General features: G+C 45.8%; 1 protein-coding gene across 8 annotated transcripts in view; it reads left to right on the top strand.

Moving 5' to 3' along the window:
* Window positions 1–16,383, top strand: part of syvn1 (synovial apoptosis inhibitor 1, synoviolin) — a 34,048-nt gene extending 17,665 nt beyond the window's left edge. For all 8 annotated transcript variants that reach the window (XM_048619770.1, XM_048619764.1, XM_048619765.1 and 5 more), the window contains exons 9-16: window positions 1,296–1,361; window positions 2,615–2,731; window positions 5,293–5,438; window positions 6,733–6,882; window positions 8,841–8,987; window positions 9,880–10,066; window positions 10,842–10,993; window positions 12,854–16,383. In XM_048619770.1, the coding sequence (XP_048475727.1) occupies window positions 1,296–1,361; window positions 2,615–2,731; window positions 5,293–5,438; window positions 6,733–6,882; window positions 8,841–8,987; window positions 9,880–10,066; window positions 10,842–10,993; window positions 12,854–13,005 (1,117 nt within the window). In that variant the 3' untranslated portion in view covers window positions 13,006–16,383. The remainder of the gene's footprint in view (window positions 1–1,295; window positions 1,362–2,614; window positions 2,732–5,292; window positions 5,439–6,732; window positions 6,883–8,840; window positions 8,988–9,879; window positions 10,067–10,841; window positions 10,994–12,853) is intronic.
* Window positions 16,384–18,863: the final 2,480 nt, after the last annotated feature.

Here is an 18,863-nt window from a genome sequence, read left to right as displayed (position 1 = left end):
AGTTCTCAGCTGCTGGGCAAGATTGGGTTAGAGTTTGAGACTCTGTGCCATCAAGGTCCGATTTCTTAGCAGTTTAGTGTTGCTATGTCAAAGCAACACACTTCATGTGTCATAGTCATACAACACAGAAACAGACCCTTCAGTCCAACCAGTCTGTGCTGACCATGTTCCCAAATAAACCAGTCCCACTTGCCTGCACTTGGCCCCTATCCCTCAGCCTTTCCTATTCACGTACTTATCCAAATGTCCTTTGAATGTTGTGACTGTACCTGCATCCATCACTTCCTCTGGAAGTTCATTCCATACACAAACCACTTTTTTTTTTGGGTGGGGGGGGGAGGGTTGCCCCTCAAGTCCTTTTTTTAAGTCTTTTTCCTCTCACCTTTGAAAATGTATCCTCCAGGCTTGAAATCTCTCAACCTAAGGAAAAGACACCTACCTTTCATCTTATCTATACCCCCTCGTGATTTTATAAATGTCTATAAGGTCACCCCTCCATCTCCTATACCCCGGTGAAAAATGTTCCCAGCCTATCCAGCCTCCTTTATAACTCAAGCATCCCATTCCCGAAAACATCCTGGTAAATCTTTTCTGAACCCTTTCAAGTTTAATAATATCCTGGCTATAACAGGGTGAGCAGAATTGGGTACAGTACTCCAGAAGAGGCCTCATTGGTGTGTCTCTTTTTTTTTTTTTTGAGCTGCAATGGCGTTAGCAAATGCTGCCAACCGCTCATAGGCACAACAGGATCGTTTCCCCCCACCCCGCCACCAAAAACTAGCCAACAAGATGAATTTATCCAGTTACCTGAGGGAGGAATGTTGACTTCAGCGACCGAGACAACCCCTGGCTTTGGGGAATTATGAGACATACGATACTTTAAAGGAAATTTCAGAGAAAGCATTTAAAAAGGTTGGAATAAAGTAATATGGAGGGGAATTGAGAGGAAAGGATCACTTTGGGTGCAGGGTGTTACAGAAGCCTTCCCAAAACACGACTGGAAATCAGACTTGACGAAGGCAAGCTGTCTGTCTGGACCAAGTCACGTTAAACATGGCCTGGAAATCTATAAACAACCATCTACTGACATGTCGAAATATTATCCCCTATTTCCCCCATGCCAAAGGCTCCCTCCCACCTCCCAACCAACAAAAAAAACGCCTAATTGCTGCCAGCTTCCTTCAGCTCGGGTCAAGTGGCTGTGTTCTGAGTGATGAAGTGCAAAGGAACTGGTGTTAGAACATGAGCTTGTGACAATCGGACAAACCTAACTGTCTCCTTGCCTCCATTTCCAGGCAATTCAAGAAGGCAGTGACTGATGCCATCATGTCGAGACGAGCTATTCGCAACATGAACACACTGTGAGTACTGAGCTTGGTGACCTCAACTCCATTCACTCGCCCTTTTTGATTGTTGTCCTGTGTAGCATTTGGTAGAACTTTGTGTATGATCTTTTGCTGTTCCCCCTTGTTCGTTTTTATTTGTTCTTGGGATTTGGTTGTCACTGCCTGGGCCAGTATTTGTTGGCCGTTCAGAAGGTGGTAGGGAGTTGTCCTATTTAAACATAGCACCAAGAACTGCAATTCGGGAGGGATTTCCAGGATTTTGACCCAGAGAGACTGAAGGAATGGCCCATGTGATTGCATGTCAACATGGTGTGTGGCTTGGAGGGGAATGTGCAGAGGGTGGTGTTCTGATGAATCTGCTGCCCTTGTCCTTGGGCATAGAGGTTGTGGGTTTGGAATCTGCTGTCGAAGGAACCTTGAGAGGCTGCAGTGCATCTTGTAGATCATATACAGTGCTATGCCTGTGTCAAGTGACAGAGGGAGTGAATAATGAAGGTTGGCAATTAAATTACAGTCAAGTGGGGAGTATTCCATTGCACTTCTAATGAGTGCCTTATAGATGGTGGGTGGGCTTTGGGAAGTCAGGAGGTCAAAGCTGTTACAGTACAGAAATTCACTTCACCTAGAGTCCACTTTGCTAGGCAATGAATTGCTCCTTGCTGCATTTAATAAAATATGTTGTTCTTTTTCCTATTCATCCTTCTGCAAAGCCTTAAATCTGTGCTCCCAAGACCTTGTTCCATCTGTCAATGGACGCAGCTTTGCTTTGTCTGCTTTATGTACAACTGTCCTATTCTTCAAGAAATCTGCTCTCAATCTCCTTTTTACTCCATGGAGAACAGTCCCAAACACTCCAAACCACCTCATCAGCCCTGGAGCCACTCTGGTGAACATCCTCCACGTCCTTCCTGAAGTGTGGTGACCACGACTGGGGTCAATGCTGTAATTGGCATCTAAGTGAAACTTTATATCCTGAAACACACTACCTTCCCTGCCTTTGGCCCGAGAACTTGTACATTTTGCTAAAGCCTCCCTCAACTGGACCTGTCACCCATATTGTACTACCAAATATATGTTGCCAGCATCACCCATGCTGTATCATTGGAACCTGAGGGTTTGTAGTCACTACTCTTAGCCAGTGGAGCACAGGGTCCACCCTCTGTCTCTGTTGTCCTCCCGCTCGTGCACTTTGGAATGTGACTCCCTGCACTGAGTCTCTTGTGATGTGCTAAGCCCCCCATACCTTTTTATCTGTCTGTCTCTGGCAGGTATCCCGATGCCAGTCCAGAGGACCTCCAGCAAACCGACAACGTCTGCATCATTTGCCGTGAGGAGATGGTGACTGGAGCCAAACGCCTGCCGTGTAACCATATCTTCCACACCAGGTGAGTGAGGCTGAGAATAGCCAATCTGCAATGTTCCCTCCATGTACAAGTGGGACAAATCCAGGGCGAGACAGGGTTTAAAATTAATGAACTATTCCATCAAGCAGATGGATAAACACCAAAACAAAGCTTAATCTTTTTAACTTCTGGTAAATTTTAGATTGCCTTTGGAACAGACGTTTCCCATCCAACCAACCACCCACCCATCTGCCTGTGCAGATCAAGCTTAAAGATCCAGCAATGAAATTGAGTGGAGAGATCCCAATAGATCTCCCAATTGCCAATTGTTCTTCTAATCAATTCTAAACTCTCCCATGCAGAGCAAAACCTAACATTCTCTGTAGAGCAGAGTTGGAGAAATTTCTTCACTGAGTGTTGTGGATCCTTTCACTGCTTCTTCAAAATGGATGGATTGATTGTCTGGTGCTATTGTAGAACTGATGGATAGTTGGCGGAATGGATTTAAAGTGGAAGATCTGCTATGATCTCATTGAGTAGTGGCGTAGGCTGAATGGCCTTCTGCTCCTACTTCTCTTGCCCTTAGCTACTTTTTTCCCATCCGTCTAATGCTCTTTGTTCAGTGTCCCATCGACACCAGCAGTTCACCCCAAGGACCTTGCTTTTCTCTCCAAGCAATGGACGTTAGCGCGAAATTCAATAGTGCAGAGACTTGTAGCCTTGACTTGATCCTCTCCTTCCTGCACATCTCCACTTGTCCACTGGAGCTCCAGCAGTTAGTGCTCTGATGCAGGGCCCGTGACTGGTTCGCTTTTTGTTCCTCGGCCCTTCGAAGCTGTTTGCGTTGCACCCCCGGCATTGCCATGTGCCTTGTCTCTCTACGGTGGAGTCCTCTTCTCCCTCAAGATTGCAGGTTCAGGCTTCACCTCAAAGGTTTGCAACCCTCCTCCAGCCCGACACTCCATGTCTTTCAGATGAAACTAAAACCAGTTTCAGTCTGAGCGTCTCGTGGCTGTTAAGACAATCCCTCTTTTTTTGTTAATATAAAATAAAAACAGCAACCGGGTTTTCCCTGGTGTCCAAAGCCCAATATTTCTCGAGCAAAACCAGCCATCAGGGTACTGATGAGTCATCATGTCTAAGAGCGGTAGATGTGATCTATATGAACTTCAGTAAGGTGTTCGACAAGGTTCCTAATGGTAGACTGGTTAACTACGTTGTATCACACAGAATACAGGGAGAACTAGCCGTTAGGATACAGAACTGGCTCAAAGTAGAAGAGTGTTGTGGTGGAGGGTTGCTTTTCAGACGGGAGACCTCTGACCAGCGGTGTGCCACAAAGATTGGTGCTGAGTCCACTGCATTTCATCATTTATGTAAATTAATCTGGACGTGAACATAGGAGGTATGGTTAGTAAGTTTGCAGATGACCCCAAAATTGATGTGTTGGACAGCGAAGAAGGTTACCTCTAAGTACAATGGGATCTTGATCAGATGGGCCAGTGGGCCAAGGAATGGCAGGTGGAGTTCAATTTAGATAAATGCTGGGTGCTGCATTTTGGAAAGCCAAATCAAGGCAGGACTTGTACACTTAATGGTAAGGTCCAAGGGAGTGTTGCTGAACAAAGAGACCTTGGGGTGCAGGTTCATAGCTCCTTGAAAATGGAGTCTCAGATAGGATGATGAAGATGCCAATTTCGCGCTAACATCCTTGCTTGGCAGAGAGAGAAGCAAGGTCCCTGGGGTGAACTGCTGGTGTTGATGGGACACAGAACAAAGAGCATTAGATGGATGGGGAAAAAATGCAGCTGTACAAGACATTGGTTCGGCCAGTTTTGGAGTGTTGCGTTCAATCTGGCCTCCCTCCTATAGGAAGGATGTTGTGAAACTTGAAAGATTGGAGGATGTTGCCAGGTTTGGAGGGTTAGAGCTATGGGGAGGGACTGAATAGGCTGGGGTTATTTTCCCTGGAGTGTCAGAGGCTGAAGGGTTTATAAAATCATGAGGGGCATGGGTAGGGTACATAGGCAAGATCTTTTCCACAGAGTGGGAAAGCCCAAAACTAGTGGGCGTAGGTTTAAGGTGAGAGGGGAAAAGATAGAGAAGGGTCCTAAGGGACAGCTCTTCGCAGAGGGTGTTGCGTGTATGGAATGAGCTGCCAGAGGACGTGTTGGAGGCTGGTACAATTATACCAATTAATTGGCATGTGGTTGGGTACATGAACAGTAAGGGTTTAGAGGGATCTGGGGCCAATGGTGGCAAATGGGACTAGATTTATATAGGATATCTGGTCGGCATGGATGATTTGGACCGAACGGTCTGTTTACTGTGCAGTATATCTCCATGACTGTAAATAGCATTGTGCTAATGCCAATGCACCCCCTCCCCACCCTCACCCATCCTCCAATCCTGCACCACATAATTACAAACCAGCTCTGGTTGTTGCCCAGTTCTGCCAGGAATCTCAGTCGGGACTGTGTTGCATGCTATCTGTTCTCCCGCAGCATGGACATGTGCATTTTGCCGCCTGTTTTCCCTGTACACTGCCTCGCCTCTCCACGCCTGCTAGCTACTAACAGTCGTCTTTTCTTTACCCTCCACAGTTGTCTCCGTTCCTGGTTCCAGCGGCAGCAGACGTGCCCCACGTGTCGCATGGATGTGCTGCGGGTCACGCCCCCCATGCAGACACCACCACAGCAGCCTCAGCCGCAGGTGCCGCAGACGCCCCTGGTCCCCCAGCAACCCAATCGTGAGTCACAACTTAAATCTGTCCGCTACCCTGTTTCCCCCACATCACCAACGCTTTTTCTACCTGCGACCAATAAGCTTTGCTGCACTGCACTGCAGGATGGGCGTACTACCCTTGGAGAATGGCTTCTCCAGAATAAAACTGGCACTAAAAGCATTAAATTATTTTTGCTGTTTTTTAAAAAAAAACCGTAGAAATAACGGACCAAATGGCTGACTTCTGCACTGTAGCAATTCTGAATTCTATGAATATTCGAGCGCGTTTCCCTGGGTATAGCACTATTGGATTTGAGATGAGGATGATTAAAGAGTTCACGGGAACCTATTTCCATCTGGTGTTTGAGGTCCAAAGAGAGATCCCAGAGCAAAGGCGACAGCACTTTTTTTTTTTGGTGTAAAATGTCCAAGCCAAGCTGTGGGAAACTGTTGAGACCAAGTGGTGAGTAATTGAAAGTGTCACACAGGAGATTGATTGATTTTCTATCTCCTGCTTAAAGTAAGGGATATTTTAAATGAACCAGGGCCTGGAGAATTGGTCTCATTGAGTGCGTTGTGGTCAGGCTGCCTTGGAGGAAGCAGATTCAACAGGGGATTTCAGAAGGGGAAATCTGCAGGACTGGTGTGGATTGGTAGTGGGAGTGGAGCAGTGAAATGTTACTCCTTGTATTTCTCTATTATTTCTTCAACATGCTCATGACTGGCCAGGCCAGCATTTGTTGCCCAGCCCAATATGCCTTTAAGCTGTGCTTTACTCAGCCATTTCAGAGGGCAGTTAAGAGCCAACTGCACTGCTGTGGGTCTAGAGTCACATGAGGATAGGTGGCAGATTTCCTTCGCTAAAGGACTTCTGTAAACCAAATGGAATTTTACAAAAGTTGACAGAAGCAATGTGTTTGATTCCTTGCTGTATGATTCTGACTCTACGATCAAAAGAGGTTTAGTAGGGTCGGATAAGGCTAATATTAGCTCAGACACCAGGGAAAGCTTCCCCTGCTACCATTTCGGAGGGTCATTTCAGCTCCACTGATCTCCCATCTAAAAGACAGTTCCTCCCGCGTCGCAGCATTCCCAAGGTGCAAGTATAAACCTGAGGCTAATGTTCTGCTAGGGCCTTTTGCAGAAGTGGTCAGCTGGGGAGGGGGGAAATTTCATGTATTGGGAAACAACAGTTGCAGGGGAATGTGGGAGAGGCAGAACTGTACTTTAAGTTCCCCCTGCAGGCTTTGTGTGTTCTTGAGTTATGCAAGTGTCCACTGTGGTGTGCATGGTCCTCACTGCTGCTATTCCTTTTCCAGTGCCTCCAGGGATGCCACCCTTTCTGCCAGGAATGTTCCCCTTCTGGCCACCCATGGGTCAGCACCTCTTCCCACAGGCTCCTGGTGCGGCTCCAAGTGCACCACAGCCAAACACGTCAGCTGCTACCAGTGCAGAGGGCCAGGCTAACAGTAAGTAGTAACATATGGGTTGGTGGGAAAGGGGAGAAATGTGAAGAAAGAACATTGCCTGTGTGTTTTCTTTTTAAACCAAAAGTATCAGCCTGCCCACTGTATTGTAGGGACTGTTTGCAGCCAGTTTGTACACTCCCACCAGTGAGGTAATAATTGGGTAACCTGTGTTTGACAGTGAGCATTAGGGAAGTGACTGGAGCAGGTTCTGAAGGGGCTTGAACAGGGTAGACATTGGCAGTCGGGGAATCTAAAGCACGGAGGCACAGTCTCAGGACAACGGGCTGATCACTTAGCACTGATATGAGGAATTATTTCACTGAAAGGGTGATGAGTCTTTGGAATTCTTTACCCCAGAGAGTTGTGAAGTCACTATTGATTACACACACTGGTAAGTGAGACATTTTTTTTGTTGTTGGTGATCGGGAAAAGTGGGGTTGAAGCCCAAGATCACCATGACCGTATTGAAAGATCAACTAAAATGTTTACTTCTCCCGTTGCATGTGTTCTCCTGTTGCCTCCATGTAGTGGCTGTGGGATCCATAGCCACTGAGACCTCTGTTTAGTCTGCCATCTGAAAGGTGGCCACAGCCTCCACCTTTTGGATCAGTTTGCGTTTTGTGCTGAGGTGTTGGAGTGGACTCTGTGACTCCTGAACCCAGCTTGCTGCCCCCCCACCCAAAGCCTCTTACTGCCTGCTTGCTGGCCGGTATGTTTGTGTTTGTGTGTGTGTGTGTGTGTGGTGGTGGTGTGGGTAAAGTGTTTAATCTACATCCCAGTGCAGGCAGGGTGCCAGCTGCCTGTGACCTCACAGAGGGGCACAGCATCCAGTGTGACATCGCTAGCAAGCCAGCTCACAGGGTCGAGAGAGATTGCGGAAGAGAAAGGAGCCTGGGAGGGGGCTACATGTTCCCCGATCACCTCTGACCTGCTGATGGAATCCAGGAAGAGTGCCCAGCGCCAGAGCAGGCGAAGGGAGAAGGTGGCCACCAAGCTGAGGAGCTACTCAAGATTGCAATGCAGTGGTGAGGGTTAGTGAGATCCTGATGCTGGCCACCTCCTAAGTACCTCTTCCTCCTGTGCTGGGCCTCCAGCAGGGCAGCTCTTCCCTCCATACCAGCAATGGGAATGTCAGCCCAGTGTTTTGGCTCTGGAGGTTGAAGACCTGAACACGCTGAACATACTGACTCTTGATTTGAGTGCAGTCCGCTGAATCCAAGGCTGACATCCAGTGTACATGCGCTGGAGTAGAATTCCCAATCCAGGCCCAGTCACTGGAATGAGCATTGGGATGTGGGGATGTAATTCTCTCTCAGCCCTGATTGGGGGGTGTAATATTTGCCAGTGGGACCCTGTAACTCACATCATCTGTCCCAACGGCCCTACCAAACAACCTAGTTTTAACAGTTGATTAGCGGAGAGCATTAGGATTAGGGGATGGGAGGAAATAAACAGTGATTTTGAGAGTATTTAAAAGTATGCATTTGCCATAAGAATGTCCTCGGATGAGGAAATGGGTAGGATAAACCTTTCTGAAGTGTTGTCTTGACGGAGCTCGGTTGGGAAGCAGCAGTAGCCCTACTTCATAACCTCTTTGTCTGGGCTTGCTCTGCATCAGTTAACCAGGAAAGAAATGGAACATTATGATCCTTGAGATTGTGTAGCATTAACACCTCTGTCACCCTGCTTACTCTAGTTTGCAGCTAGCCCTGTCTAATCCGGAGTTCAGGCTTTGTCCATCCCAAAGTGCTTGGCTGCCACTCATTACTTTTTTTTTTGAGTATAGGGGCAGGTACCAAAGCAAACCTGCCTGACCTTTTAACCACCCTGAACCCCATTGCGGTTTGTTAGTCTCTTCTGAAATGCCTTTTATTTCCCAGCAACCCCAATAAACCTTTGCATTAATGTACTTGTTTTGTTTCCCTCCCCATTTCTGCGTCGCTGTCTGTAAACTCTAGCTGCCAATGGTGAAGAATCCCGGAGCACTGAGGCCATGTCGGGGACTGGTTTGGAGCCACCCCCTGCTGGATCGATCCCAGGATTTCCATTTTCCTTCCCTGCCTTCCCGTCGGCTCCTTGGGTGGGAATGCCACCCCCGCCATTTGGTAAGAGTAAGGCATGTGCTGTGATGGCTTGATGTGATGTGTGCTTGTGGGCAACTCCAGTCTCCCATTGTTGGCAGTGTGCTAAACCCAAAGCAGCTGCAATGTCCCAACCTGCAGGTACGCTGGGCTGCAGACTGCCCTGTTGCTCTACTGTTGTTACTAAAGGATAAATTCACTGTGGCACATGGCATAGAACAGACTGCCAGTTTGGTCAGATCAGATTACAGTCTGATTCATGCTAGAGAGGAGCCTTGAAAAGTTGACATTATGTTCAATAACTGCAGACCATAAATTCTATGCTCCGTTTTGTTGCACCCTTCTCTTCTCCCTGATGTCTTGTTTGAATGGGTCTGTTCTCAGCAAAGGAGCCCTGCTACTATCAACTACCATTAACACCTATTCTGCATCTATATCACTTTTTTCTACTACCATTAGCACTCCTCTTTTTTTTTTTTTTTTTTTTCTTTTTGCTCTGGATACCCTCACCATCTCAGTTCCATTTACTCCTCATTTCCCCTTTACCAATAACAAGAAAACCATCACTTTCCAGTTCCAGAGATAGTAGGAACTGCAGATGCTGGAGAATCTGAGACAACAGGGTGTAGTGCTGGATGAACACAGCAGGCCAAGCAGCATCAGAGGAGCAGGAAGGCTGACGTTTTGGGTCTAGACCCTTCAGAAACTTTCCAGTTCCCTTCATTTCCGATAAAGAGTCAAACCAGACTTGAAACATTAACTCTGGTTTTCTCAGCACCAATACTGCAGCATCTGCATTACACTGCTTTTATTTGTTTTGCATTTACTCCGCTTTGAGTTGACACCCAAGGTGTAATATTGTCTGTGGAAGAAGAACTCCTGCTGCTTTTATTTACTTATTTTTGCCCATCTTCAGGAATGCCTCCGATGCCAATGCCACCTTCCGGCTTTGCCGGATTGACAGACGAGGAGCTCCGAGCAATGGAAGGTCAGGAGCGTCAGAATCTGGAAGCGAGACTGCAGTGCCTTCAGAATATTCACACGCTACTGGATGCGGCCATGGTCCAAATCCACCAGTACCTCTCGGTCGTTGCTACTCTCAGGTAGGCTGGGTTGCCACATCGGAGGGACTAATATTGAATAAGGCTCAGTCAGTCTCGGCCTGTTTGTACAACATGCATGCAGTGTCTTGCAGCCCCTGCACAGTTATTGAACTCCAGTGATCAAATTCAAGCCAGATTCTTCCGAACATGCAGCATGGTAAAATCTTGCAGCACTGAGGGAAGCATTTTTTTAAAAATATATTCACAGGATGTGGGCATCGATGGCTAAGCCAGCATTCATTACCCAACCCTAATTGCCTAGAAGGCAGTTTAGAGTCATCCCCATTGCTGTGAATCTGGAGTGACATGTAGGCCAGACCAAATGAGGGTGGCAGATTTCCTTGCCTAAAGGACATAAGTGAATCACTTGGGTTTTTCCTGACAATCAGCATGGTGGTATGGTCATCGTTAGACTTTTAGTTCCAGGTTTTTTTTTTAGTTGATTTTCAGATTTGACCATCTGCCGAGGCAGGCTTCGTACCTGGGTCTCCAGATTAACAGTCTAGCAATTAGTATCAGGAGGCTGTCGCCTTGTCTTTGGCTCATCGTTCCTTTGCCAGCTCCTTCCCCTGTGGGACCATCGCCCTCATCCTTGTCATAAATATCTCCAGATTCGGGATAACTTATGGCATTAGTCCACTTCTAATTGTCGAGGATCATCCTTGGCCGGTTTCTAAAAGTGACCGTGATTAGAATCTGGATCCATTGTAGTGGGGGATCCTGGTGAAGAGAGTAAAGCATCAGTTTTCAAGTGCCACTGCTTTCCTCTCTCTAGTCCGCCCAGACCAACAGCAACTACCAGCTCAGCACCAAGCACGGAGTCTACAGATCCAGCATCTGGATCGCAGGTGGATTCAACTGGAGACTCTCCACCTCCTGCTTTCGACAGCACCTCTGCACAACCTCCCCTGCAACCTGAAGACATAGGTACCATTTTCTACTGGATTGTTTGTTGGCGGGGAGCAGGGTGGAGGGGCCAGTCAGTTTGGTCTTCGAGGAGCTGACCAACTCTCTTTATGGTAGGGTTTGGAGGAAGAGGTTTTAGTATGTTGAATGTGGGACTGTACCTGAGCTCTCAGACCTGGCCTGTCTCCTGTTTGTCTTTCCAAACGGGTAGCTAAGGAGAAGGTTTAAGAGGTTTGAAAATAGGAAGAAAGAAGCCAATTGGATTTCACACCACATAGTTGAGAGGAAATGTGAGATTACTGACATCTTGGAATGCTAGTGTCCAAGACCGAGTTGTAAGGGCGTTCTGCAAAACCCCTGCTGAATGTAGAGGTCTCTTAGAAATATAGTACAAATTTTTGTTCAGTTTTGAAGCTTTTGTTAGTTTGCTTTGGCTGGTGAACATCACATGAGCATGCTTGGTCAAGTCCCTCTACTATCACACTGCTGTCCACACACAGACAGCACACTTCAAACAATAAATGATGCACAGGAATGTAGCATCACACTACATCGCCTAGTGCATTGGAGGGAAATTTACCAATGAGAATTCTTTCAAGGAACAGGTGAAGTTATCCTGAGTTTGGAAGGACAAGGAATTTTCTAACGTGGTAGTAGACCATTCGGCTCATCTGCTCCTTGCGTGTGTTTCTACTCTACACCAGTTCCCTTCCACCCCACCTTGTCATCTTACCATAAAACAGTCACATGAGGGTGCAGAGATTCAACAACCGAAGTTCATTGAATAAAAAGACAAAAGCCAAAAAGAAGCAAACTGAGTAATCTCTAATTCGAGAAAGTAATTGGAAGAAAAACCTAAACATTCAGCAGAATGAAGGTTCAATCTATTCCCAATGCCATCAGTACTGCAATTTTAAAATCCAAAGAAATAATAACTCCATATTAAGTTTGACTAATTTCTCCCCAGTTTCTGACCTGTGAACTGAAGTCATCTTTCATGAATAGTCAAGATTGAGAGCTTTGGACTTTCTTAGCTTCTAATAACCAAACATTCCTGGTCTGGAAGTTCCACAGACACAACTTTTTTTTTTATTTTGAGGTAATTCTGCTTGTCCTGGACTGTGGTGTACTTGTCTCTCGGACAGGTACAATACTTGCTTCTGATCCAAGTCAGGCTGCCTCCAACAGCCGCCTAAAGGTTTCAATCTCTGGGTTTTGTAAGTGAAGTTAGTCCTTGATTATTAGCTGAAGCAAGCTAAAAGCCTTCAATGTTTATGCCACCTGTCATAAGCTACTACATTACAAAGAATTTTCCATTTACATTTCAGGGATTTGCATGCATCTATTGCCTGATATGTATGGGATCAGGTCACTGTTCCAGAAGGAACTTTTGACCTAGCTGGTTCAAAAAAGAAACCTTCACTAAAGTAACCAAATACAAACTCTCAGAATGATAATCTATTAAATTTTTCATCTTTCCACCCTGTTCATTTGCCTCATCCACTTGTGATAGCACATCACTCGTTCACCCACTGTCTGGGTAAAGAGGTTTCCATTCAAACCACAGGACAAAGGACACGGTGACAAACTGAGAAGAGACGAGTTCAGGAGCCGATGTCTAAAAGCAGTACACTGTCCAAAGTGTGAGCGTTAAATGGAGCAGGAGCCGGGCTGGAGAATGGAGTCATTCAGGGTGTAGTTGGAGTGGGGGGGTTGCTAGTAGGAGGCTGGAGAGGAATGTTCATGAGAAAGGAAGGGCCCTCTCCCTTGTCCTGTTTTTTTTTTTCTCTCTCCTGTCCTGCGTTAGCTTTTTAGGGGTTTTAGTGTTTTTTCCTTAATTTTAAAAAATAGCAACGTTGGTCTTTTGTTGAATGTTTGCAGGGCAGAGTGACCTGGAAGGGGCAGTGGGATACTCCGTACCTGACTCAGCTGAAGTCCCGGGCAACGAGAAGGACCCTCTCAGTGAACCAGATGCAGCCGAACTGCGCCGGCGGCGGCTACGGAAACTTGACCTGCCCAGCACCCATCACTGACCACTCGGATTGGACTACACAGCTCGACGCCGGGTCAGAGACAGACTGGGGTTAGGATGGGAGAGACCCAGAGAGAATGTGGGGAGGGCTCGGGCTGGGGCAAGAGAGGGTGCCAGTATGTCCTCCCTTTCTCTCTCTCCAGGGTGTCTTTCATCACCCCTGCATTCCCCACCCACCACCAAGTGCCATTGATCCTGTGCTAACACAGGAAGTCCGAGCTTTGAAAGTCGCTGCCAAAGACCCTGCGGCGAATCTGGGAATATCGAGAAACTCCAGTAAAAAGCAACAGATACACCAGCTGTGACCTCTCACTCTCTCTCGTTCTGTCCTCCATGCACACAGCCTGACGCTTGTAGTGAAATTCAGCAAGGTTCTCTTCTCCCTCACCCCCCCCCCCCCCCCAAAAAAAAAAATCCTTTGCCTATCCCTGTTTCAAAAGGGTAGTTGGGTTTGGACAGGGCTCTTGCTGCTATCTGGTAAAGTGTCTTTGTGAGTTAGTCCAGCCATGTCCCTCTCCCCCTGTTTCTGTTTCTCTCCTCCCTCTCCCTGTTTTCTGTTTGTTTGTTTCTCTCCTCCCTCTCCCTGCATCCAAAAACAAAAGTACGATATCTGATTGTCTATCTCTGGTGTTGCCATATGAGAGGACCACGCCTCGGTAGCCCTGCATCCACTGTTGTCTACAGATTGGATTCAGTCTGCGAACTTGCCCTCATCAATGCACTTTGGCAACCTCTTCTCCTCTTTTTCTCCCTGCCTCCACCAAAAACACTGCTGCCAACTGACTAGAGCTGGAATAATCGTTTTTCACTTGGATGTTCTGAAACCAAAGCTTCAATGTTCCTCTCCTGTACCGCATGAACATCCTGAGGGCAAGAGGCGGCAAGACCCATCTCTGCTAAGAGCATTGAAACCACTTTGAATGGACTGAGCCTCATTGTACCGAACCATGCCGCTCTTTTGTCCCTCTCTTTTTGAATGTTTTAAACTTCTGTATTTGCTGTTTGTTTAATAATGTCGCTCTCTTGTTGGAACGAGGATTTACTTAAATGGTATATGCATAGCAGAAGTATCAGTGGACACCAAGCAAGTAGACGTTTGCCCTCTTCTTGAGAGGGCGGTAATATCTCTCCTGTATCCAAATAAGTCTCCTGTGAATCTTTGGTGGGGAAAGAGTGAGGAGCCTTGGATAGGAGTCTGGGAGCCAGTTCCAGAAGGGACACTTCACATTAACTTTTACCCTCTGCAATAGGATTAAACTGATAGCTGGTTTGAAAGTCAATAGATACAGCTTGTGTCTTTGGGGACTTGAAGATTGGTGGTTGATGAGTTTTATTTTGCTTAAAGCACTTTTTTGTTTTTCTTTTCAAATCTATTGTAGGGAGTTCCCTATTTCTTATTACATGTCAGACATATTGGAGTTCCATTTGTGTGCACATAACATTCACTAGTTAAGGAAAGAGGGTTGTCAGTTTCCCATTCCCCTGTCTGGGATGATTAGCACTGGATTGGCCTGCTGGCAATTTTTCTCATCTGTTCTTGGTCCCAGCTGTGATTTCAGAGGCTTGGAAAGTGCCATGCATGTGAATCTGCTCGCTCGACATAAACAGACCCAAGGGAAGGGGAACAGCCTCCCTTCCCGCCCATCTCTTTTCAATATTGTCAACGTACTCAAGGATAGTAGAAACTACATTGGATGGGATGCCTCCATCATCTCTTTGCATGTACATCTTTCTTTCAATGTTCCCTGTCAATTAAAAGGTTTAATTTTTGGATTGTGGCAAAAAGTTTAATTGTTGCATGCTCTAAATTTACATTGCCTCTTTCCAAAAAGAAAACCTTTTGTGACTTCACTTCACAGTGTGAATGACCGATGTTTCACAGCAATCTTGTTGGGATCTGTTGTTGCCAGCAACAACAGTGCAAGAGAACCAGCCTTCCCAGTTGGTGTGACAGTGAGCCATATAAGCTAAGACTTCAGGAAATCCCTTTTCACTGTCTGCACTGAGTTGGCTGATTGTGAATGATTAAGATTGACCTCCCTGTGTCCTGAGGCTGTTTCGTGGTGGTTAATTAGGGGTGGGCTGACTGTGGAATCCAAGGGGATTGACAGCCAAGGCTGCTGTACAGCCCACACTCCCTGAGGACGAAGGTCAGCACAGCCGTTGCGCTATTCCAGCCGGCCCACTTTGTGACAACATGAACTCCTCTTTCTGGCTCACACCATTATAACACCCCACCCACATTCACAGCCTTATACTGGCTCTGGGACTCATTGGAACCCTCCATCATCTATTAAACTGCATGCAGGAAGAATAGGCACTCCCATTTCTGATGAGATGCTGAAGGTGGTGGGGGTGCGGTTTTCAGTGCGGCTTGTGGACAGAGTACTCCACCGGTACTTGATCAGCCTGTATATCAGTACGTGAGGTGTTTTTGGGGGCTGCTGAATGTTGTATAGCGTCCAGTCTCCATGAGAGTTGCTATTAATTGGAGGGAATGGGAAGGGGTAAGCACTTGATGATTTTTGTGAGGGTGAGATTGGTCACAAGTAAATTTGTGTGTCTGGATTGAGCTTGCTGTCGCTTTTGCTCTGAATGACAGTGTTAAGAAATTGCAAGGAATCTTCTTCCATAGTTGCAGTGGTAAACAGAAGGGCAGTGAGGCCTGTCATTCTCTGTCTCTTTCCCACACCCTGTGGATGATGCTCACTGTTCATTGTGATGTGCTAGTAGTAAATAAGGCAGTGGGGTAGGTCTGAGTTGGTGGCAGTATTCATTAATCTGTAACACTATTGGGAGGGTGGGGTACAGGGTTCTGATGGAGGTAATGGGTCCCACTAGTGTGTGGGAAGCTGTCCTATCTTCTGCAGTTCCCTGCCCTTGTTGCTGTGGTATCAAGTGGAACACTGTGCCCTTGATAGAGGCACCTGTGTGAGTTGTAACTCATTGATTCTGCTTAATGTTGTTGGTGTCAAATAGGCCAAACACTTTGACGGCGGAATACTGCTCTCGAGAGAATGAGGGCTGCTCCCTAAGGAATAAGCTTTTCTTCCTTTTTGAACATTTCAGTCTTTATCTTTAAACCCCCCAAAATTGAGGCTGAAACAGTTTTGATTCAAAATGAGAGTCCACGTATGTGTGTCAGGCATCTTGGTCAGATGTATGGTTTGAAAGTTGTTGGACCTGAGATGTGTGACCTGCAGAAACCGTTTTCTCTCTGCTGTTTTCAGTTTAGGGTCTCTGCATAATCCAAGGAATCTTTTAAGTCTAAAAGCTCTATACAGGTGAGGGTTTTGAGGTTGATTATTTAATTTGTACATATTGTATAAAATTTTAATAGCTGGAATTGTACATACTGCACAATAAATTCTGCTGGTTCCGTCTTGTGTTGTCATTCCAAAAATACAACTGCTATCATTTTTATTTTCACATTTATTTCTACTAGTTTATCATCTATAGTATCGTAACCCTTTCCTTCCAATACTGGTACACCATTCCAGTGCCAACATATCAGGGTTCCTGTGTGAGTACTTTCCATACCCTCTTACTTATACTCATTAAATAAATGTCCAGCGGCTAAATCTGAATACACGTCCTACACGTTTTTCTCCATGTTGCAAGCCACCCTGTTGTGGAACTATTTTGTGTTCCTTGTTACGGGTGCCCCTATACTACACAGACTACAGTAGTTCAAGAAGGCTGCTCACCCCCATTTCAAGGCCAGTACCTGGAAGAAGTATTTTTAACCAACCTGTCCAGATACCTCAGGATACGTTGCAGAAGAGAATGGCCTTGAATCAGATCTTTCTGGCTCAGAGTTTGAGACACTATCACTAGAACAGGCCCATTAATTGAAAATAACTATTTTGAATTAATTAGTTCCAATATGTTATGACCCACCTCTGAGGCAGGTGAGCCTTGATTTCAGACTGTCTTCCCAGAGCTAGGCATGCTACCCCTCCACTTCTACAAGCCCCTGTATAAGTATTTTTTTTAGAAAAAGACCTTGTTAAAGTGTTAATATAGAGGTTGATGAGAACACCTTGATTTTAAGCAGAATCCTTCACTCCTTCAGGATGTCTTGGATCAGGTTACATTCAATTAAGTACAGCCACTGTGATGGAGGCAGATATGATAATTAGTTTGCACAAGGCAAAGATCTGTAAATAGAAGTGAGATAATCTGTTTTGGTAAGATTAGTGGCAATGTCACAAACTTCTATTAAGACTGTCATTGTCAAAATGTCCTTGAGCAGTAGACAAGATTTTTAATTTAAAATGAGATTGATGTAAGGTACCTCAGAATGCAGCAGTGCCTCTGAGCTGTGTCGGAGAGACAATCTAGCCTGCTCTGACGTGGAACTCAATACGTCCAGTATAAAGCACTTGATTGGCACCACCAACCTGAACCTTCATTTTCCATCTCTTTCTTTCTCTCTCTTCTCCACACCCCCCCCCCACCAAATTCTTTCTTCATCAACTGATAGTAGCACCGGCATGTACCATCTACAAGATTCACTACAAAAACTCACCAAGGCTTCTTCTCCAGTACCTTCCAAATCTGGCTCTCTACTACCTAGAAAGACATTATGTGCAGGTGTTGGTGGTGGACTGAGGTGGGCAGACTCGGATGTCCTGACACCAGGTTATGGTCCAACAGGTTTATTTGAAATCTTAAGCTTTTGGAGTGTAGCCCGTTCATCAGGAGAAGTGAGAGAAAAGCGTAAGCGCACACAGTTTATAGGTAGGCAGACCAAAAGATCATACATATGGTGCGAGTGGAGTGTTGAATAATAAGTCTCTGCAGGTGATCAAAAGTGTCAGACAATGTGAGTAAAGTGTCAACAGCTGAATAACAAGTGAAGGGTGACCTATAATCTGATAAATGAGGCAGAGAGATAATTACAAAAAATTAAAAATAAGGTGGGTGCTGAGATAAACCAAATGACTGGAATAACATGAAAGATATAACAGTCACATGCCAAGGGTCTAACCACAGTAATAAGCAATCAAAAACTGTACAATCTAATTAAGATAGATCATAACAATTTATCAAGGTGATATTGTCCTGTTTTGACACAAAGGAAGATTTTACAGATACGGTACGGTGGGGTCACATGTTGCATGGCATGAACCCAAGATCGCGGTTGAGGCTGTATTCATGGGTACGGAACTTGGCTATCAGTTTCTGCTCAGCGATTCTGCATTGTTCTGTATCTCAAAGGCCATCTTAGAGAATGCTTACCCGAAGATCACAGGTTGAATGTCCTTGACCGTTGAAGTGTTCCTCGACTGGGAGGCAACATTCCTGTCTGGCGATTGTTTTGCGGTGTCCATTCATGCATTGTTGTAGTGTCTGAATGGTCTCTCCAAAATACCATGCTTCGGGACATCCTTGCCTGCAACATATGAGATCGACAAAATCTTGCAGCTATCACATTAATGTGTCTGCAATAACAAGTGTGACTGTTAACATTGCAAAGTGAATGAGAACTATATGCCTAGTAATGAGCAAATGCTGAGAATCATTCATTTCCCATTGTTGTGACTTACCATTGCAAATTAAACTTTTTCTTTGTGTGTAACCGTGGAAGTTTAAAGAATGCACTTTCAGAGGTGTTTAGGAAACAAATCAGTTGATCCCAAGCCACTAGGCATTTGTACCAGTCATCACCAATATTAGTAGATCTGGTAAACATTTTGCAAGCGTGATTTTTCTCTGTGGGTTACCAAAATATAGCAACAGTAAGAGCATGTAGGAACTGCCAATGCTGGAGTCTGAGATAACAAGGTGTGGATCTGGATGAACACAGCAGGCCAGGCAGCATCAGAGAAGCAGGAAAGCTGACGTTCCGGGTCT

Source organism: Rhincodon typus, chromosome 43 (genome assembly GCF_021869965.1).
Source record: "Rhincodon typus isolate 14 chromosome 43, sRhiTyp1.1, whole genome shotgun sequence".
Taxonomy (NCBI): Eukaryota; Metazoa; Chordata; class Chondrichthyes; order Orectolobiformes; family Rhincodontidae; genus Rhincodon; species Rhincodon typus.
Note: the sequence above shows the minus strand (reverse complement) of the source record. Positions and strands in the feature narration are given on the sequence as shown.